Here is a 23,176-nt window from a genome sequence, read left to right as displayed (position 1 = left end):
AGAACAATTGTGAAGTGTAACTCTTAACAAGTAGAACAGAGACTGTCTCTCAACCTGTTAGCTATCTTTTGGACCCTTTCCTCATACTGTGCTGTCTCTTCAAGCCTCAACAGGAGCTGTGCCTAGTCTTAATGGAACTTGATATGCCAAGAACATTATATTTCTATGGGTGGCCTCCCCTTTTACTGAAGAGAAAAGGTTGAGGAGCAGATGGAAGGTTGGGGGAGATGGGAGAGAGGACCAGGAGGAGAGGAAGGCGGGGAAACTTTGGTCAAGATGTAAAGTAAATAATTGATTAATGATAAAAATAACAAAACCAGGCTGTATTCACTATATATCAGATCATTCGATAGCCTGAGTTTTCTGGTCACATAAAATGGTAGTTTAGTTTAAGACTGGTATGCAAATCAATCACTAAGAGAGTGAATGAAATCTCATGGGTGGTACCATTTCCTAATAAATCACAGCAACCCTAACTCAAAATTTAAAATTATTTTTTTAAAAAAAATCTCAATTCTACTAAATACAGAGGGAATGAGTTATCGGGAAGCAGAGGGGAACAACCCTGAACTATCTTATTCTTTAAATCTACTGTAAATGAGAAAATTGGAGTTAAGCGATGTAACCCATATGTAAAATGTGTTACAAAAATTCATTTAAAGTATAACTTTATATTTATAGTCTTTGGGAACTGGGGATTAATACTTGCTATTTATAATGAAAAGTCAAATTAACAATTTTACTCCTGGGGCTGGAGAGATGGCTCAGCAGCTAAAAGCACTGGGCTGCCTGCTCTTCAAGAGAATCCATGTTTCGTTCCTAGAATGCACATGGTGGCTCTCACCCATCTATAATGTTCTCATTGGTATTTGATGCCTTCTTCTGGCCTCTGAGAGCACTGTGTACATGTAGCACACTTATATGCATGCAGGCAAAAACACCGTATAAATAAAATAGCAATAAATAATTTTTTAACAAACAATTAAAATGTTACTCCAAGACCAGCAAACAGCAAGCAAGCAAGCAAGCAAGCAAGCAAACAAACAAAAAAACTCAGTTAATTATGGAGGCTGAGACTGTATTAGAGGTGAAGACTCTTTAGGCAGAGTTTAGGACGTTTGTTACGTGTCAGTTAGATGGCAAGCGATATGTTCACACAGAGTCTCGTTATTTTAGAACAAATGGTCCTGAATTGAATATGTTACATTAGTTCAATGGATTTTTTAAGTTTGTTTTTATGCACATTCTAAAGAAGACACAAACAAATTATTTCAGATTACTTACCTGTCGGCACCAGAGTTTACGGAATATTTGCAGATAAGCCAACACCATAAGACACAGAGGTGCCATGTATGTCACCAGAAAGAAGCAGATGTGGTACATCTTCGGGTAAACTTCGCCTGAGGTGAGAGTTAAATAGTAAGATCTTTCATTAAAATGATGGATTTAGAAAGGGGTTAGATTAACTTTTTCCTTTGAAGGATAAATTTATTTTTTTTTATAATTTCATTCACATATTTGATACACACATGGCAAAAATAATTTCCAACATTTCACTTAAAATCCTAAGAGAAATTACAATTGGTCATTTCTAAATTGGTTGTGTTCACAATCAAACCACGATCACGATAGTTATAAATCAAATGGCTCTTTATTTGGCATGCCTGCACTTGGGTAATAAAAATGTACTATTTTGGATTGTCTTACATGTTCATTTACTAAAAGAAATCTGGTTTGATTTAAAAAAAAAGACTAAATCCTTGTTTAAACAAGAGCTAAATGCAAATACAGTTAGATATTCTCATTAGAATAGCAATTCCTCAAGTGATGGGACCAGTTGTACTCTTAAATATAACTGTGAAAAAATTCTGGAAAATAAATACTATAAACATTTGTTCTGTTGATTTACTGTCATATACCCACTTGTGAGGCATTCACACATGTATTTATAATGAAATTGAGACTTTCAGGAATTTTACAGTTAAATTTTATCCAGTCTTCTTCTTTTTTTTTATATCCATCTCACTTATAACTACTTTAGAGCTACAGTCATTTTATTATTTGCCACTAATCCTAAACATAAACATATCTGTCATAACATTAGCATTTATTAATGAATTAAAACCAGAAATTAATTATAAAAATCCCATGCCAGGCTCAGACTCTTTTCTGCCTATGAATCAGGATATAGCTCTCAGATACTTCTTCAGCGTCATGTCTGCCTAAGTGTGGCCGTCCTCCCCACCACGGTGATGATGGACTAAACCTCTGAAACTGTAAACAAGCCCCCAGTGAAATGTTTCCTTTCATAAAAGTTGTCTTGGTCATGGTGTCTCTTCACAGCAATAGAGTAGAGACTAAAACATCTGGGGGGAGGGGGCAATCATGTCTGCAAGTCAACTAATAAAGGATAGAAAGAATGAAATCTTGAGTGTTTAATTAGATTGATCATAATAGCAATTTGTATTTATGATATGTCATAATAATTGCAATAATGACCATAACAGTGGTCATTTACTCAGTAATCTCACATTTAGTTATATGAGTAGTATGATTTTAATGGCATCTGCCATCTTACATTCATAACTTCTTCTCTGGAATTGATTCAGATTGAGTCAAAAGGTTTTTTGGAGTCTTCATTCTGAAGTTATCGTTTTTCTGTATTGTATTGTGTGGAAGGAACAGTGTGGTACCTAGGCTCCTGTGAGGGGTAGCGGACTATTTTGAGGTGTCATGTTTAGCCTCCTTCTGGGTCAGAAGGCATTCCTCTGCCCCATTCATTTCCAGCTTCCTTTCAAGTTCATCTTGTAAAACAGACCATTAAATGAGGAATGATAGAATTCAAGTACTGGAAGAATAACCGATAAAATTTCCATTTGAAGTACAGCAGCTTGAACAGTATTTGCTGGGCCAATTTCAAAGCAACTGGAAGGTGACCTCGGCGATTCCCAGGGACTTGAGTGGCTTTGAACTTTTATTGGTCTTAAAGAAAGCATAGCATGTCACATGTACTACACACACACACACACACACACACACACACACACACACACACACCCTTGAAGCTTGTATACACTGAAGCTCTAATAGCTGCCTCAGACTACATGAACAGACTAGGGAAAGTAGATTTGATTGGTAATGTTTTTCCCACTACAGTAGCAGATACAATCATTGCCATATCAATTTGGAGTTTTGAATGGAAGGAAGGAAGGTGACTTCTGGTAATTTTGAATAATTGGAAAAAGCAACTGGCTATTAAATATATATTATGATGAACGCTTATGCAGAAAAATTGACCAGGAAAAATTATACTCCAGTTAGAAATAGTTTATTTCTGGAAAGGTTATAATAGGTAACTACAGAAATGTAATAGTTTTTAAAAATCTGCTTTTTGTTCTTAGACTTAGAACTAATTAAAAACTCAAATATACTACTGAAAATTTAAGTTGCATGTATTGAAAATATCCTAGAATCCTTTATTTGATAGTAATCCTGTCTTCAATACATATTTATAAAATTTATGATCTAGAATATAGTTATGTAAAATTTGTTTTTGCTTAAGCACTGCCTGAATTAGACAGCAGTGTTTTGAGGACAGATGACTATAAATCTGTGTCTTAGGCTTGCGGATGTGGTCAGTAGAACACTTGCCCATCATGACTTGAGCTTGATCTCTAGTATTACACAAAATCATGTGTGACAGCGCACATCTGCAACCTAAGAGCTGGGGGTTAGAGGAAGGAAGATCAGAAGTTCAAGATCATTCTTGGCTGCATGGCAAGTTTAGTGCCACAGTGGGCTAACGAGACCTTATCTCAGCAACAACAACAACCAAAAATAAATCAGTGTCTTTATTCAACTGGTGAAAGGCAATAAAGTCTTCTATCTATCTATCTATCTATCTATCTATCTATCTATCTATCTATCTAATCTATCTCCTTACCTATCTGTTCCTATTTCAAATCAAGAAATCAGAAAGAAATATGGATATTTATGATGCCTTTGAAATCAGAGATTAAAGAATAATATTCTTCAGAAGAGTTAAATTATAATATCAACTAAAATATTTACCTAATTATACAAAACGTATAAACACACCTTCCTCTATGCTACACTGTCAGGAACAAGAATGTTAAATATAATTTGCCACTATTCAATTTGACAATTTTTAAACCTTATGAATTTTAAATTTTTATCTGAATATTTATTGCTCTATTATCATCCCTTTAAGGAATACCTTATAAATTTCTTGATGCCTCAAACTTCTTAACCTTAATAATAAGACAAAACCCATAATTACTTTGACCATAGGGAAGAGTCACTCTTACTTTTTTTCAGACCACCAAAGTGCACGTTGTTAGATCCAAGAGAAGAAGTAGTTTCAATCTACGTTATTAGCTGGAACTGGCTGAGGTGGTTCACTCCTGCAATCTTAGCATTCAGGAGGCCTAGGCAATAGTAATGTATGTTGGTCTGATGTATTTTGATGCTAATTGATAAAGGTCTTCACAACTGAGCAGGGCAAATGAGGTAGATGTGGCTAAGGTTCCTGCACTCGAGGAGACAGAGAGATTCTTGGGAAGAAGAGAGACGGGAAGAGAAGAGAGGAAAAGAAGGCCACTGTAGGTTAGATAGAAGAGAAGCACATGGCTGGTGTGGATGGAGATTTGGCCCAGATGAAGAACATTAGCAAGTATATGGGATTATGGATGGGAGGTATCTTGATAGAAACTATTAGAAGGAGATGCTTGTAAAGTATGATAAACTTTTTCTTCTACACGTTGGTTTTGGTTATTGTGTTTTTCAAAGCAATAGGAAGCAAAATAAGAGAGGTATAATGCCTATGCTGAGTCTTAACATTTTAATTTGGGCATTGAATTTTACATTGGTTGCATAAATAGGGGCACTATATATAATAATCTTAATGTTTATATATAGGCTATTTAATGAGTTAAATGCTCAGAAACTATCTTAAGTTATTTTACATTCTTCTTAAAAATCAATGAATTTTGAAACTGAGTACTTGAAAAACAAATGAATAGTTTTCATTGTTTAATTATTTTATGGACCACCATTTCAATTAAATATCAATTTATTTTGGTCCTAATCAGCATTTTGGGTAAATACAGGATATTATCAAGTTAGTTTCAAATAGTTTCATCAATGATTTTTGAATTTCTGTATAAAAGCCAGGTAATAAAATACTAAAAATGGATATAACTTCTGCATATTTACATTTTACATGTGATTTTCAGATTTCTTTTTATTATGTGTATCTATGTAATAGAAACAACACAACATTCCTCTTTATTACATCTTGGGTAGGATTCTGTAGCTTGGCAGTCTTTTTGTTAATGAGGTTAATGATGCTTGATTATGTGTGGGGGTAATCGTTCATATTATACTTTATGAACATATAAATAAATCCATCACCAAAATACCTTGGAAAATTCTTTGCTGGCATTTACTGAGTACTAAGCATTTTCTCTAATTGCTTTGTCCATAATCTCAAGGAATTCCCACGTTTCAGTAAGACACTTGCAGCTGACATGTGCACATCGCTTTATAAACTAGAACAGAGAGTGTAATCTCTGTAGGACTCAATTTAGTCACGGATTAAGGAAGAAGGGTCAGGGTATGGATTGTAGGATGCTTCCCAGCAACAGCGTACTGTAAAGAAGTCGCCCCAGTGGGCGGGTTTTCTTACTCTCTGCAGCACATCTTTTTCTTCCCTGGGATATCCTTTCCCTGTCCCCAGTTGGAAGAATTCATACTCATCTTTAATACTTTGCTGAAATATTAGCGATTCCTTTGTAAACATTTGTCCAAACGGACAGGACAGGAGCTCTTCTCTCATTCGCGTTCTTAGTACTTGGTACACAAATCCATTCATCACAGTGGCTTGTTTGTCTTTCAGCTTTGCTGAGGAATGTGCTCTCCCAGGGAAAATGCCTGGCACACTCTAGAGGCTTGAGGTGCTGTTTGAGCATTAAGTAAGTGGGGCGTAGGACACTTAAGGAAAATATTAAGGAACTTTCCATTCAGTTTATCTTTGAATATAATATTGATGGAAATTTTTATTAAAAAATAGAAGATAAACAAAAAAGCAAAAGCATCACAATGTTAAAAGGGAAGCGTAAAACTCATGGAAAAGATAGGCAATATCTTGAGTAACAAGAAATTCAAATTGTAAAATTTTACTTATTATGGTTCTAATTTGATTTGCTTTGGCTGTTCTGTTACTCTTCTCACCCTCTCCCTTAAAGCATTTATATTATTCTTCTCTCTGATGTGGCCCTTTCTAGTTTCCTGGTATCTCCCTGGCTCATTTGCTCTTAAAGACACATTTTTAAAAACTGAATGCTAAGATACACACATGAGGGAGTACAAGTAACATTTGCCTTTCTGGGCCTGGCTTCACTCCACGTAGTATTTTCTAGCCCCATCCCCCTTTTCTGAATATTTTATTTTTCTTTATGTTTGGATTTAAGTTCCATTGTGATATGTACCATATTTTCATAAATGTCTATGCTAGTTCTCATTCTTTAATATTATGAATAGAGCAGCAATAAACATAGGTGCACAGGTATCTCTGAAATGAAATAGAGTCCTTTAGGTTTATGCCGCGGCAGGAGTGACACTACTGAATCATATATAATCTGTATATTTAGCTTCTTGTGGAAACTTTAATATTGATTTCAATAAACTGTTAATTTATAATTTGATTTCTTTCATTGACTAGCTGTCCATCAGTTTTAAAAACTTTAAGAAATACCTAAAAATGAGTCATTGAATAAACTCCTTTATTCATTTCCATTGCAAAAAAAATGAAGATTACAAATTGTGCATAAAGTACTTTCAATAGACCTGAGTTATTTATGAAAATTGTGTTGTCCTTCACGTTTATTTTTACCCCTTTACAGAGGTCTTTTAACAAATGATAATAAAGTATATAAACCCGATTTAGTAATAGTGACTCTAATCCAGCACTTCTGGGTACCATGCCAATTGTGAGCACGTGGACGAAACCTACTTACCGCCCCAGTGCTCATCGCATACTGTAAAGAGGGTGGTTTTGTTGGCTAAGCCAGGGAGCATGCTGCTGCACTCCATGACAATGGCTTGAGGAATCATTATGATGCAGGAGACAATCCAGATGATGACGATGCTGTTTCTAGCCCGTTTGGCCGTGCTCTTGAACATCAGAGGGTGACAAATTGCATACCATCGGTCCAAGGCAATGCAGCTCAATGTAAGAACAGACACAGACACTGACACAGTCTGAGGGGGAAGAAAAGAACATGATTCAAGAGAAGTGCAAGGTTTTGAGGGGTAACTCGAGAATATTTGCCATAGCAGCAAGGCAGTTAAAGCAGCAAAGGAGAATTTAGTCAGGGTAGCCTGCTCCATGTGTTAAATCATGTAGGTGATTTTCATGCTAAGAAAACAGATGATGAAAATAGCAAAGTAGAAATGCATCAGGAAACTGTATTTTTTTTAGTGATGAAGTAGGTGCTTTGAAACCTTGCAGTTTTCTTGCACTAAAGGCTTAGTTTATAAAGTTTGAATGATTGCTATCTTTACTTTGTTTTGTAGCTTTTCTACTGCTTAAATAATATTCTCATAGGGAAAGAAATTACACATGTGTTCCACCTGAAACTGAAAATTCTCTTTCAATCAAAGAGAATGACAGCATGTGCATTTGAAATTATCATGTAGGTTTTCACTGGTTGCATCTCATTAGCATAAAAAGTCATGAGTATAATTGTTTCATAATTTTAAATAATAAAAGGTACTTTGTTCCCACTTATTTTCAACATATTGCATTCAAATTAAAGTCTGTATCAAACTAGAAGAGAATTCTGTATATGAGCACGTGTACTATAGTTTACTCACTGACAGAATTAGTCACTTGCTACTAAAAACATATAGGTCCTATTAGTACAGACTTGTATGCAAATAACATCATAAGTGATTCTTCAGCTTCTGAATTTGAGGAAATAAACATTTCAACCCTGTTGATTGCCATGTAACAAATGTATGGACCTATCTTTAATCCATGATTCTGTACTGAGTGGAGCATTATTTAAATCAAATTGTAGAGTTAATTGAGAGTAAAAGATGCCTAACACAAGGTTTCCATACAAACACTGTGTGTTTACTATTATTCATTACGATGATGGTATTTGTTATGATACCATGATTTTCATCTTCTATTCTGGAGCCTGAAGTTCTAGATTATTCAAGAAAGATTACTTTTATATTTCCAAAGAACATCTTATAAAGTGGATGTTAATTAAACACTACATGTGTCTTAAGACATCTACCAATGCAGACCTTAAAATGAATCGTTGATTGGCCAAGTTCTAACTAACGGATTTTGCTATCAGACTCAACAGCTTTCATTATTAGAATCAGCCCAGTGTAGTCTGTCACATTATGCACACCGAAGAAAGCAACACACCCTTCTGTCTTCAGTGCATGGTCCTTCACACAGACTCTCGTTATTCTACTCAGAAGGTAAAGCCCCTTTAATATTATGTTTAGATGTTCCAGAAAGATCTCAAGGGCCCGTGACTAGGCATGAATATGAGTGATAGGGCCTAATTGATCAGAAGGCAGTAAGATATAACTGGGATAAACAGAAGAGCCTGTGTACCCAGCCACTACCAGTCACCTCATTAGCTTTGTTCTTTTCCTGCTATTTGCTGTGAGGGGCCTCTTCAGAAAGATTGTGTCTTGTAAAAAATACTAAAAGAAAGGCAATTACTCCTGTCAGTATTAGCAAATAAAGTATATGATGATTATTCACCAAGGGTAAGTGTTACTGGTCATGGAATTATAAATTATTAACAAAAGAGCTATTTTAATTGTTAAGCTTAATTTATTATATTTGTAAGATTCTTAAGCAATTTAGGAATTTGTCAGCATATAGTATGTCACTCATAAATCTAACTTAGATAGTTTTAGAAGAAAAATAATATGTAAATCATAGCAAATTAGTAAAAGCCAAATACTTCTGTATTGCTTGGCTATATTAAAAGTGCATTTTATACACACATATGTAAATATTTAGGTTACTTAAGGGATTTAAGCAGTTTTAGTCTGTGGCAACTATGATTAAAACTACTGGGCTTGAAATGAAAGCGTTGTTACCGTGTCCCTGAAATCCAAGGAAATAGGTAATTTGGAGATGCTGGTTTTGCCAGCACATGAATTTCTAGGTGCTTTTGCACGCTTCTAACGAGAAGTGGAGTCGAAAGAGTTAGGGGAGGGGTACAGTCCGTTTCCAGGCTGTGACTGCACCTTGGTTTTCTCTTGTGGAGATGTGTAAACAGGACACTGTTTACGCAGGAGCCAGAATCTCCATTTGTCCCCTGACATTTATAACCTGCTTACAAGTTGTGTTACACAGAGAGAGAGAGAGAGAGAAAAATAAAAGCAAAACGATGCCAGCATCTTTAAGAGCAATTCATGCCCACATCCCCTGCTGTTAATGCTACTTCCTTCCTGTCTTTTGTTTCAGGCTCCCAGGAGACTTGAAGGTGTATGCCACAGCAAGCTATCCTTACATCAGAGCTGGAACGCACACTTGAGCACAGGTGATACGTCTTCTCCTCTCTCAACACATCTGGCTCACGAGACAGATATCATGAAGGTTGTCAGGCAACCGAGCATCTGGGCAGTTGAAAATATCCTTAGACCAAGGGGAGCTGACCTTTCCTCTTGGATGATTAGTGGAAGTGAGAGAAACGCAGTTTACTGGAAATAACAGGAAGATACTCAGGTGTTAGAGTCTTCTGCTGCTTTTTTTTTTCTTTCTAGTTTCTGTATGTGAATTCAGCCATAGCCATACAGTTGTACTGATTTTTTCCCCGTGAAGTAGTTCTTCTCTGTTATTCATATTTCTGTTTCCCCAAAATTTTTGTTATAGTTCATTTTATAATCCATTCTCAGCAGGTTAGCCCACCAACTTTGAAATTAAACATAATGTATGTATGTAGCTTATAATTTCCGAAGCATTGTAACCTATACTATAAATAGTGTTCTACTGCTTAAAAACATTGCTTCTCTTTATAAGAGATCATTGAGGAGCTGTTGAATTTTTTAAAAACCTAACATTTTGATTCCAAATAATAATTAAAATTATTTCTAGTAATGTTTTTTGTGAGCTCTTACATTTTTTTTTAAATAGTGAAACCCATTATCTCTTTTTGCAAACATTGTGACCACTACCTAGAGAGGAGCACAGAATAAGGACAAGGTAGAAGGGGACCGTGGGATGAAGCAGAGGGGCTGCCTGTTTTTATTGCAACATCTGCTTCCTTAGGAGAACACAGTCTGTTTTCCTTCACTGAGGGCTTCCTAAGTGGAACACAGCCCTTAGGTGTGTGTTGCTATGGTCACTATCAGGAATCTTTTTATCAATGACTTTACATTTATAAATATAATCAGAAAATTATTCTTTTACATGCATTTAACTTATTTGTCAAACAGATACAGAAAATCATCCATGGTAACTGAATCAATCTTACTCTGAATACATTGCTTGTAAGATCATGGTGAGGTAATTGCAGAGCTGAGAGACGTATGCAAATGACACAAATAATCTATCACAACAGCTGTATGAGGTAGATCTTATTAAAATTACCATTTTCAGTAAGTGGATTGCCAAGAGTCTATGTATTTTGCTTGATAATGTGCCATCAAGAGATGGCAGAACAGACATTCCAAGCCTGAGCTGATGCCCACACTCACCTTTCTTTGGCCACATACCCCGTAATTCCTCAGGATGAAAAGAAACCATTAAGGATAACCTGATAATTCATGCTATTGAAACACAAATGTTCATGGCTATTTGAGCTAGGAATTGCTTAATCATTAGTTAGTTCAAATTATTATTTAATGAAGAGAACTGTGAAATAATTAACAGCATGGTTGCCTCAATTTTATCCAGGCATGAACTTGCTTGTTCAGTAAATCACAAGCATTATCTCCTTAAGTTTTTCACTTTTTGAATATCTATGTTTATGTCTTAACTCATTGACTATTTTGCCAGACAGACATGACTATATTTGAACACATTTTAAAAATAATTTATAAAGGGCCCCAAAAGAATTACCTGTAAATAAGGAATGACCTTACAGAGGGACTGTCCAAAGAACCAGGTCTCAGTGATGTCAACAACCAGGGTGGCTGGAAGGCAAGTGATGGTCACAAGCACATCTGCCAGGGAAAGGTTGACTATGAAATAGTTGGTGACTGTCCTCATGTGGTGGTTCTTCCAGACTGCTACACAGACTGGTGTAGAAAAAGAGAGAGAGAGAGATGAGGAATAAACACAGAGATGAGGCAGCAATGAAGCAAGTCAAGAGAATTAACAATTCTATAGAGTCCATAAGGGAGTTCTGAAAAGGAGAGAGTTTAAAACTGTGCTGTTGTCATTTTGCCTATTAATCTCTGGAAGTTTGGAATCTATGCTTACAATGTGTTCATTGACCTGGCACCTCTATTTCCTAGTCATAAGGGCTGTTATGCTTTTCTCTTGAGTTGCATATTAAGTCAAAGGGCAGAGTCTGATAGATCTTTGTAGAAAAACATCAAGAAATAATCCCTGGGCTGGGTATAGTAGCACATGTCTTTGATCTTATCATCAGGAGGCAGAGCCAGGCAGATCTCTGTGAGTTTGAGACTAGCCTGGCTTACCCAAGTCAGTGAGGGGTACATTATGAAACTCTGCCAAATTTTTCAAAAAAGATAGAATAAATAGCTGGTAAGTTCTGAGTTGAATGAGGAGAATTAGAGTTAGTAATCTTCAAAGAATTTTGTGATTGACTCATACATGACCTTGACCCATGTCTTCCCACAAACCTGCATTGTGGACAACCAACAGAGGAAAACATTAACTATGGGAGAGAAAAACAAACAAGCAAAAATCTTCTACCATCCAGCCATTGCCCAACCCCTACTTTTGCCAAATACTTAGCCAAACAGTTCGTGTATTTATACTGTTCTATTTGGACAAGTCTTACAGGAAGACTGTGTCCTTTCAATGAAGAGGTAAAACAAGGTATATTTAAATTCTAGTCTCCTATCCTTTCCTTTTTATTACTCTTGATGACCTATGAACATCACCCTCACATCAAACCTAGTTGGTCGCTTCACTGTGTTGTAGAACCTTTCCTGTTTAAAGCTGTGCCAGCCCTGTCAGGTGCTTTTAATAAAAGAATATCAAGTTACCACATTCAATGGCCTCCACCTGTATGGCAGATACAAATTTGAAAAAACCACCAGCTTCAGAACCTATGCATGCACATAGTGTTAGCCTAACCTACCATATTTTTCAGACTATTAAGACACACCTGACCATAAGACGCACTCAGTTTTTAGAGCAGTAAAACAAGAAAAACAGTAAAAACAGCAATCAGACCATAAGGAACACTCTAATTTCCATCCCCTCCCCCACTTTTGGGGGCAAAAAGTGTATCTTATGGTCCAAAAAATATGGTACTAATGAATTTCAGTGAATGAAATGGTGATTGTTTCTAGGATATCATTAACCTGTTAGGGCTGCCATGAAGATTGGTGATTGGTAACCTTAAGTAGTAGCATAGAAATAAAAACACCTTTTGTTAAATTTAAATACCTGAGTAAGAATTTATTTTTGACTGTCATGTAATATTAGGAATTTCCTATCTTGCAAAATACTTTCACTAGTTCTAAGGCTGAAATTGACTAACAGTTCCCAATATGTAACTTAATAAAATACTTATATTTTGGAAGACTCAATATCTGAATACTTCACATGATTCTCTGACCTCAGTAAAGTGATGCCAGAGCATCAAGTGGCCTTAATTAGGATACACTACAATGTTTTCACTTGTAGGTGATACTGCCAAATAAGTCATTTCATACAAGTACTTTAAACAAAGATATCCTAGCAATTGAAAAAATATATTATTATGGCAATAATATAATATTTCTGGTACTTTTTAGTGCACTCTAAAATGTGCAACTTAGACCTAACGTGGTGCTTAAAAATGCAGTTAGTCGGCTGCGGAGATGGCTCAGTGGTTAAGAACATCAGTTGTTCTTCAAGAGAACCAGAGAATCCAAGTTCTATTTCCAGTGTTCACGTGGCTCCTCGCAACTATCTGTAACCCCGGTTTTAGTGGATCCAATCTCTCAGAAATTCAGGCAAAATACCAATGTACAGAAAAGGACAAAACTGCAGTTAGTTCTGCTAGCCCCCAAGCCTGCACGAAAGCTCTCCCTTGCTCCCTCCTAATTTCTTGTGGTTCAATGGCAGTCATGGATGAATCTGGAAACTTTACCTGTTTATCTCTGATCTGTGCCTCATTGGTCACATGACACTCTCTCTCGCAGCCAACTTCTTACAAGATCACGTTCATAGGGGATCACAGGTTCACTCTAGTGCAGTGAATTTCATCTTTATAAATTACATCTTCAATGACCCCATTTCAAAGATCACCTTTGAGGACTGGAGGTAGGGCTCAGTGGTTCAAAGCACCACCTGCTCATCAAGAGGACCTGAGTTAGATTCCCAGCACCCACATGGCAGTGGCTTACAACTGTCTGTATCTCTAGTTTTAGGGCATCTATGCCTTCTTCTAGGGCTTTTTGGGTACCAGATATGCAAATGGTACACAGAAATCCATTCAGGAAATCTCAAGCATTATCTCCTTAAGTTTTTCACTTTCTGAATATCTATGTTATATCTTAACTCATTGACTATTTTGCCAGATTATATTTGAACACATTTTAAAAATAATTTATAAAGGGCCCCAAAAGAATTACCTGTAAATAAGGAAACAAAAAATTTAAAAATATGATACAAAGAAAATCATTTCTGAGGCAGTGGAGACCAAGATTTCACTATATCCTCTGGAGGTAATGGGCAAAACTGAACAGCAGCTCTGATGAGTACTTAAAGACTGTCATTATGCCCAGTCTCCCAGTCCTTGCTTCTGAAGGCAAATCCTTAAGACTCTCAAAATGCCCCATCATTCTGTATCACTTGTCACTGTAGTCCACTTATTCTGAAGATGCTCCAGATTATCATTAGTGACTCTCAATGAGCCATGTGTAAGTGCAAATGCTACTAGGTGTAGTATGCTGAGCAAAGAACAGCATGGCTGCTGTGTGTCCTGTCTCACTACATGAACGGCGTAGTCCTATACCTATAGATGAGGGCATTGCTCGACCCTTTACCAGAGAAGCTTCTTTTCGTAGTAGATGGTAAATTAACACAGAGACACAAACTGGACAGTGGGAAGAGTGGCAGACTTTGTAGCACTCAGTTCTAAACTGGATAGATCTTCATCAAAACACTCCTCTTAAGGCTCAGCGATCTATGTTGAAGTAGAGGCAGAAGGATTGTAAGGCCCAGAGAAGATGAATGACTCCATGGACACAGAAGATTCCAGACACAGCAGGACTGATGCACGTATCAATTCAGAGACTGAGTTGCTGCACAGAGACAGGCTAAGGCCAGACAGGGTCTCATCACTGAGAGGGGGCAGTGAACAGTGAATCCCACAACTACCAAGAAGCTGTTTTCATCAATGGGGTGTCCCTAGGTATATCATGCACACTCAGGCAGGCTCTGTGACCAGGAGCAATGGGCAACACAGAATGAACTCCATAGGATTGTTTTTCTTTGTTTCGTTCTTTGTGTATATGTGTGTGTGTGTGTGTGTGTGTGTGTGAGAGAGAGAGAGAGAGAGAGAGAGAGAGAGAGAGAGAGAGAGAGAGAGAGAGAGAGAGACAGAGACAGAGACAGAGAGACAGAGACAGAGACAGAGAGACAGAGACAGAGAGACAGAGAGACAGAGACAGAGACAGAGACAGAGACAGAGACAGAGACAGACAGACAGAGAACACAAAGTTGGATGGGTAGGGAGAGCTGGGGAGGAGCTGGGGGAGGGGAAACATGATCAAAATGTGAAAAAAAGTAATGAAAAAAAGGACCCCAACCAAAGAATGTTACCACCCCATTAATATGGCATTCTCATTTCAGCTAACATAACTGAGAAAATCCCTCACAAATAGCCAGAGGCTTGTCTCTGGTGATTCTAAATGCTGTAAAGTTGAAATTAAGCATTAACCACCACACATTATTATCCAGTAGAGTCAACAAAAGGAAAAAAAATCAATAAAAGCACATTATTGGGCAAGTTTTTGGATCAGTTTATGTTATAACTTTATGTTAGATTGTATTATTATGCCACTTAAAAGAAAGGATAGTGTTTGCATTAAGTCTGTTCAAATATTTATAGATTATGAATTTGCTTACCCTCAAGACTTCGCTTCTCTTGAACTTTCACTTTCCTTCTCATACACAGCGAGGTAGTTCCACCCCTCGTTGCCCTGGTCTTCCTTGTGAATACATTGCACATTTTGGCCTGTAAACTACACACAACCCTTGCAGGCGTGCTTTGTAAAGCTGTGCACATGTGTATTTGTTTGTGTTTGTGCTCATTGAAGAGTAAAAATAGAACAGTAGCCACTTTCCTCTTCTGCAACTTTATCAAACTCACCCAAAACTAGGCTCACAGCTTTTACCAAGATTTTATATATCTCTGAAATGTAATATCCTTCCTTTTCTCCCTTAACCAAGGCTTGAAATCTCCAAAATATCTCCCACTCATCACGTTCTCTCCTACTCCTATTGAAAATATCCAGTGTCACTGTAACTCGTAGCAACGGCCATGTCATGCTCTCCTGAGAGCGCCTGGCACAACATCTGCTTTTATCTTTATAAACGGTGTTCTTCAATTACATGCTCACTCCAGTCACATCAGCTTTGGTAGGAACCATTTCTATAGGAAATCCTCACCTAGGCTTTCTCTTTCTATCCAACTAGCATTTAGTTGTGTTATTTCTCACTAAACCTTCCCTTCAACTCCTGCCAACCCCCCCTGCTCCTTCTTAAATCCATTGCTTCTTTTACTTTAATTATTATTATTAAATATATATGTGTAAATGTATAAATGTAAAATGCTGAGTGTGTTTATGGATATATATAATGGTAGACCTAACATTAAATAATTGATTGAGGGCTCATCCCATTAGAAGACTAGTTCTGTTTCAGTATTTGCTACCCACCTGCCATTCTTTGTCTAGAGGTGGGGCCTGCATGATATATCCTTCTTCCATGTTAACATATCTTTCGGTGTTGTCATTCACCACGTCTTATTTAGGCAGCTATATGGACAAGGCAGCATAGGTGTAGCTTCCTTGTCATTTTTGGGAGACATAATTGCACAGCAGACTTTCCAGTCCCCTGGCTCTTGCAGTTGTTACATCGCTCTTGACAATATTCTCTCAGCACGCGTATGGAAGTTGTGTTGTTGATATACCAATTTGTGCTGAGAACTAGGTGACCACTTGCTCTCTGCATTTTGACCAGTTGTAGCTTTCATTCATGGTCTTCTCTGCTACAAGGAGAAGCATCTTTGATAGCAGTGAGAGATACTCATATCTGTGAGTACATGGATAAGTGTTTAGATTTAGAAATTATACTAGTTTACGAAGGTGGCAATAGTAGTTCTTTTCTAGTCATGATCTCATTGGCCCCACGTAGTTGGCTAGGATTACAGTACAGTTATGTTTTCCCTCCTGTTGAGTAGATCTTAAGTCCAAGTAGACATCTTTTAGCTACTGCCAAGAGTGCCTCTTTCCATTATTTATTTATATATTTATTTCATTTTATTTTTTGAGACAGGGTTTCTTTGTTAGTCTTGGCTGTCCTAGACTCCCTTTGTAGATCAGGCTGCCTGTGCTTTCCTGAGTTTTGGGATTAAAGGTGTGGGCAAGAATGCCCAGCTGTGAGTGCCACTCTTGTGTCATTAGGGCTATCTGATCATTATGGTCAGTGTTGTGGTTCCTATTGATAGAGAACACGGCCGAGTACAGCTATTGATTTCTTCCCTTCCCTGGCACGACGGAGATTTTGTGTCATATTCAGATTGAGTTTTGTGTTTTAAATGCACAGAGTCTTCAGAAATAAGAATTTACCCTCAAGTTCTGGGAGGCAGTCAAGGGCAGCAGATGGAGCCATGTTGCTTGGGGAGTCTCTTGGACAGCCCTAGCCAACAAGTCAGAAAAGGTTTTCCTGTGTCTTGTACTGGGGCTTTTGTTAGTCTATGACACTTGAGGGGAGCATTTTTACCGCAAGTAGCATAACTTTACAGAAAGTATAAATATTTAACACATATGTGAATACATACTTCATGTATTTTTTAGGAAAATATTAAGTAATATGACTCAAAAATGTTGATTTTCAAACATCCTTAATGCCACCTAGCCCTCTTCGCTCTGTCTCCTTTGATATCGACCTCCCTTCAAGCTTCACTCTTCCATTTCCCCCTTCCTAGCCCCTGAATCATTTTGTCCCCCTCATTAGGATTCCCTTCACCCCAACGGTCCACTTTCACCTTCTTGGTTTCTGTGGTTACTTCATCTGAAGTGGCTTACACATCTGAAGACTCGGGGTGAGGAATAAAAGATGAGGGAGAACATGTGACATTTGTCTTCCTGGCTCTAGGCAGCTCCAATCAGTATAATATCTTATTGCTCCGCCATTTGCATGCACTTCCCATTTCTCTTTACAGAGGAAGAGTATCACATAGTGTATATGTGCCCAGTTTTCACTATTCTTCCATCAGTTGAGGGACATTAAAAGAGTTGTTTCCGTTTCCTAGCTATTATGAATAGAGAGACAATGAACATGGCTAAGTATCTGTGAGGCAGGGTACCCAATTCTTTGGGTCTATGCCAAGGAGTGATAAATCTGGATCATATGGTAGATTTATTTTTAGCCTTTGAAAGTTCTCTACACTGATTTCAATAGTGGCTGCATCAATTGGCAACCAAAGCCACAGTGAATGAGAATTCTGCTTCCCACAAATTCTATCGCTGTTTTGTTGACCTTAGACATTCTTACAGGGGTGAGGTGAAATTTCAAAGCTGATTTAATTTTTATTTCCATAATTGCTAAGGATGATGGGCATCTTTAGAGATATTCTGTAGCCATTTCTATTTCTCCTATTGAAAACTACAGATATATATATCCCATTGTTTGAATGTCCTGGTTCTTGAGTTCTTTCTAGCTTCTGGATGTTAATTCTCCATCAGATGTATAAAATGCATAGCTGACAATGTTTCTCTCCCATGCTTTGGAATTCCTTTTCACTCAGTTGAGGATTTTGAGGGTTTCCTTAGCTGTATAGAATCTTTTCTTGAGTTTTTATTAGTTCGCACTTGTCATTGTTGGCCTTAATTCTTGGGCAGCAGGGTCCTAGAAGGAAAGATGTTTTCTGCACATAAAGTTTGTGGAGTATGCCTATGATTTCTGTTAGTACCTTAAGTGTTTGACATTGAGGTCTTTGATTCAGCCATTGTTAAATTTTGTATAGATATGACTTTAATTTCATTCTTTTTTATATGGACATCCAGCATTCCTAGCATCTTAAGAGGCTGATACCTTTTCTTCAACGTATGTTTTTGTCCTCTGTCAAATGTTATATCAGTGTAGTTATGTGTTCTCATGCTTGGGTCCTCATATTTTGTTTCATTGGCCTTCATGTCTATTTCTGTGCCAATATCAAACGGTTTTAAATCTTATAACTCTGTAACATATCTGGAAATCTGGAATGGCAACCCATCTAGAATTGTTTTTTTTTGTTTAGTTCAGGATTCCCTTGGCTCTCCAGAGTCCTTTGTATTTCCGTATGAGTTTTACAGTTTTTCTCTCCTGTTTCTGTGAAGAATGTTGTGGCAGTTTTCACTTGGATTTCACTAAATCTATCAAGATGCTTTTTAAAGGAATGATCAGTTTTGCAGCATCAGTTCTACCATTGCCTGAGCATGTGGGGACATGCCATTTCCCAGTGTCTTCATCCACCTCTTCTTTCAGACATTGAATGTTTTCATTGTAGAGGTCTTTCATTTTCTCAGTTAGGTTTATTACTAGGTATTTTACTTTCCTTGACGCTATTGTGAATGGGAGTATATCCGTAGTCTCATTCTCGGAGTGCTTGTTGGTGGTAGATCGAGAGGCTAAGGATCTTTATACGTTGATCTTGTGTTCTGCAACTTTCCTGAAAGTGTTGACCACTGCATGAGGCATGCTGGAAGTTTGGAGATCTTTTATGTATAACATGTCACTATCTGCAAAGAGGAATGGTTTGGCTATTTTTCCTATTTGTATCTCTTCAGTTTCCTTTTCTTGATGTTGTCTCCTGCCCGTGCTTTACAAACCATATTGAAAAGGAGTGTGAATAGTGGGCAAACCCTGCTGTGCTGCTGGTTTTCATGTTATTATCTTAACTCACATAACGTCTAGTTCCATCCATATTGTGGCAAATGAATGATTTCTTTTTTGAGCACTTGTAGTATTTCATTTCTCTCATGTAACATTTTATTCATTCCTCGGTTATTGGACACTTTGGTTGTTCCTATTTCTTCGCAAATGCAAATAGTGACACCATGAACACAGCAGCACACATCTCTTGGACTCATGATTTCATTTTCATTTGATATTCAATAGCAGTGGGAGTTCTAGAAAATTTCAAATATCACAGGAACTGAAAATGTGTATGGAAAATTATAGTCCTGGTCCAACTTACCCACCTTTCCTGGGTAAATTGCTTCTTCCCTTTATCCCCCTTTCCCCAACCCTTTGCAACCCACAAGCCCACAAGCTCAGTCTCCTGGAACTCAGGGTCTGAAAACCCTCATTGTGTGCCATCTATCACCTTTCCTGGGTAGGCTGTTTTTCATTTCCCAGAACTATCACTGTCACAAACCCACAAGCCCAGTCAGACCCCTGTCTGGGACCCTCCTTCATTTAAGAAACCTCTTTGTCTCCCCCAGGGATGAGCTCCCTTATTTGTGTACATACAAACAACAAAAATCTACCCAGTGGGACACAAACACACATGCATAAGCATACATAGATACATGTGTGTAGCAATAATATATAAAAGAGGTGGCTATCGTTGTGAAAGGGGGGAGGCTTGGGAGAGCTTTAAGGGAGGTAGATGGGAGGGGCTCAAGAGAAGAAAGGGAGAGGGTAAAGTTTTGTAATTCTTTTTCAATTAAGAACATTTTTAACAGCCAGGTGCAGTGGCACATGCCTATAATCCCAGCATTCCGAGAGGCAGAGGCAAGCAGATCATTGTGAGTTCGAGGCCAGCCTGGTCTACAAGGTGAGTTCAAGACACCCAAGGCTACACAGAAAAACCTTGTCTCAAAAAAAAAAGGAACATTTTTTAAAAATTAAAAATTTCAGTTCTGTTATGCAGCTGTAATATAAAAGACAGAAAACATGATATATTGTAGAAAGTATTATTGTGTTCTGTGAAACAAAGAATTATTTGAAATGTTTATAATTGCAGCATAAATCAGCAGTTTAGGTATTTAAACATTATAATGTAGATATACTAATGACTTTGTTGTTTTCTAATTTACAGCTCTATATAGAATATACATTCAAACATTTATGAAGACAATCTCCAGCCTACACTCGTATAAAATAATAACCACTTCAGGAAATTTGTCAAAAAGGAGTGTAGTTCCACCTAGTACCACAAAGTGTCACTGAAAACCTTTGAGGCCACCTACCTTGACATTTCAGGGATGTTTTCAATATTAAATCAGTTGTAATTTTCATTATAATGTAGAAATTAATATATTCATTTAAAGTAAAATATTATATGCCAGAAGGAATGCTGAAAAAATAAACCATTCAATACATTGTTCTCAATTTAATGAAATTTAGTCAAGGTAAAATAAGGTATTTCTTTGTGAAAGAAAAATTAAATGAAGAAAGCTCCCAACAAAGCGTATGTGCGGGGAGCCTGCAGTTAACCTTTTCAGTGTGCTGTACTGAGTCATTCATGGAATCACTAGGGGGTAGATATAGAACCCAAGAAGTGGGTTATCAATATATCCTAATTGATATATTATAAATAACATAAGTTATATTATATAATATATATCAATCTGATGTACGACTAAGGCACTTTCCATTTCCGACTTTCACTCTACCCACCAATGTGGCTTCAGCCCTCCTTATATGTACTTTTGGTTTTATGGCCCTCTCCCTATGTATCAATATGTTTGTCACATCTGTTCTTCTCCACGCCCCCCCCCCCCTTGGCAAAGTTCTCTCTATATCTCTCTGGGTCAGAAACATTACACAAACATGGCGTTTCTCTTTTTACACGCTTCGTGGCTGGGATCCTGCCATAAATGCATCTGAACTACTTGTGAATTTGTCACCCAAAATGTTAACTAATATTGACAGGCAGAAAGCTTTTTAAAACAATGTGCTATAAATGGACAAATATTTAAAATGACTTCCTGTTTTTATTGGCTTAAGAAACTACAGGTCTGTAACTTAACATGTGTGTCTCAGGTTCACCTGGTGCTCGTGTGACAGTGGCAGGTCTTGTAAAGACTAAGAATGTCACTGTGTCGCTGATGCTCTGAGGCAGTGTGGGAACGATTACCATGCCATAGGAAGAATCTGCTTGGGAAGAGACTTAGAAAGACACTATCTTCACACACACACACACACACACACACACACACACACACACACACACACACGGCAAAAGAGAGGGAGAGAAGAGAATAAAGAGGAGAGAGGGAAACATGAGAAGGAAGGGAGAGAGGGAAAGTCTAAGGACAAATTCTAATAGAGGAAAAGTGGGGAAAGAACGTGTTAAACAGGGTTAGGAACTGCCTCTGTATGCCAGCCTGATTCACCACCAGAAGATTTGGGCTGAGTCAGAATTGTCTTTAAACCTTCTGGGCAAAAGCTGCCAGAGAGGACAACATCACAGTTATCAATGGGTATGAACAGGCATCTAAGGCTCCACCAAAGAGATGGATCTGTGGTTGGGTAGTCAGGGCCTGAGTTCTTGCAGCTGTGACGGTACCCGTGTATAGTGTATAGCAATGGTATCACCTCGGCAGAGTTTGTGCTGCTTACTGACATTGTTTTCATTCTCTTCAGGTAAGTCTCTATTCCAGTGCCGTCTTCCATAATTGTATGTGCACGCCCACCCTGTGTAAGAGCTATACGTGGGCACGTGGCCAGTTTTCATTTCAGACCTGTATGTTCTCAGTAGTCGACACATACAAGCAACAGATCCTTCTAGTGATGGTTGGCTTCTGTTCAACTTAGTGCCAGAACTAACTCATATTTTAATCAATTTACAGAAAATTCTTTCAGCATAATATATATATATATATATATATATATATATATATATATATATATATATATGTTCCTGAATTCCCTTAATTTTCTTTTTCCTTGCTCTTTCCTTAACTACTGTTATTAGTTCTCACAACTCTAGTGCTCATATCTAGTAGACTGTAGATTGCCAGTTACAGCCACAACTTCTAACTCTAGTTCCTGGGTTTCTCTCACTTTCTGTCCTTCAAGCCTCCTCGCTACTGAAGGGTTTAAAATCAGAGAATGACAATATCTTGCTCGTGGTTGTCAACAAGGTCAAGGGAATATTTGAAAATGACATGTGGCTTCACGTAATATCAGAAGCATCAAATTTTACAGTATTTTAACGTTTCAAATAAATATGTCAATGTGCAAGCATTGGTAAAATGTTAATGATAGAAAGATAACAATGGAGCTGAAGTAGAAGGCTTCAGTGGGTGAAGGATTAGTTGTGAACACAAACATGAATTATCCTCAGGGAAGATGTGAGGACAATTGCTACAGATAGTGTTAAACATATGAGGAGGTGTTTACGATACACACTGACATGGAGTGAGAAAATTAAGAGGCTGTGTTCAGGAGGCAGGATATAAGACGAGGAATTCAGCCATGCACACGTGGTTCAGAAACACAAATAAATTATTCTACTGTCAACATCCAGTTGACACCTGACCTTATCGTTCTAGTTTTTTCAGATGATACAGTTCATTTAGTGGTGAACATTTATGATTTACCAGAATAGAGACAGAGATTAAAGCAATTGAATGAATGGCCAAGAACAACAAAGGATAGAATACAAATAAGACACTAAGGACCCAAGCCATCTAGAGAGTTGAGATAAGATAGATATTGAATCTCATTCAGAAATCTAGACCCAACAAGACAGGAAAAACACTTACTTCA

General features: G+C 37.5%; 1 protein-coding gene and 1 long non-coding RNA gene across 2 annotated transcripts in view; one reads left to right on the top strand and one right to left on the bottom strand.

Moving 5' to 3' along the window:
• The window catches only part of HCRTR2 (hypocretin receptor 2), a 102,069-nt gene that overhangs the window by 23,553 nt on the left and 55,340 nt on the right, over positions 1 to 23,176 (bottom strand). Inside the window, exons 2-4 of the mRNA XM_084753616.1 lie at positions 11,123 to 11,301; positions 7,038 to 7,281; positions 1,285 to 1,400 (exon numbers count right to left, since the gene is read on the bottom strand). Coding sequence (XP_084609742.1) covers positions 1,285 to 1,400; positions 7,038 to 7,281; positions 11,123 to 11,301 — 539 coding nt within the window. The remainder of the gene's footprint in view (positions 1 to 1,284; positions 1,401 to 7,037; positions 7,282 to 11,122; positions 11,302 to 23,176) is intronic.
• Positions 1,293 to 20,234, top strand: LOC311581418. Its single transcript, XR_014773772.1, has 3 exons — positions 1,293 to 1,405; positions 9,527 to 9,602; positions 20,143 to 20,234. It is a non-coding gene; the product is annotated as an uncharacterized lncRNA (long non-coding RNA).

The sequence above is a fragment of the Acomys minous genome (genome assembly GCF_964271855.1).
Source record: "Acomys minous genome assembly, chromosome: 13".
NCBI classification, from domain to species: Eukaryota; Metazoa; Chordata; class Mammalia; order Rodentia; family Muridae; genus Acomys; species Acomys minous.
This window is presented reverse-complemented; position numbering and strand designations above follow the sequence as displayed.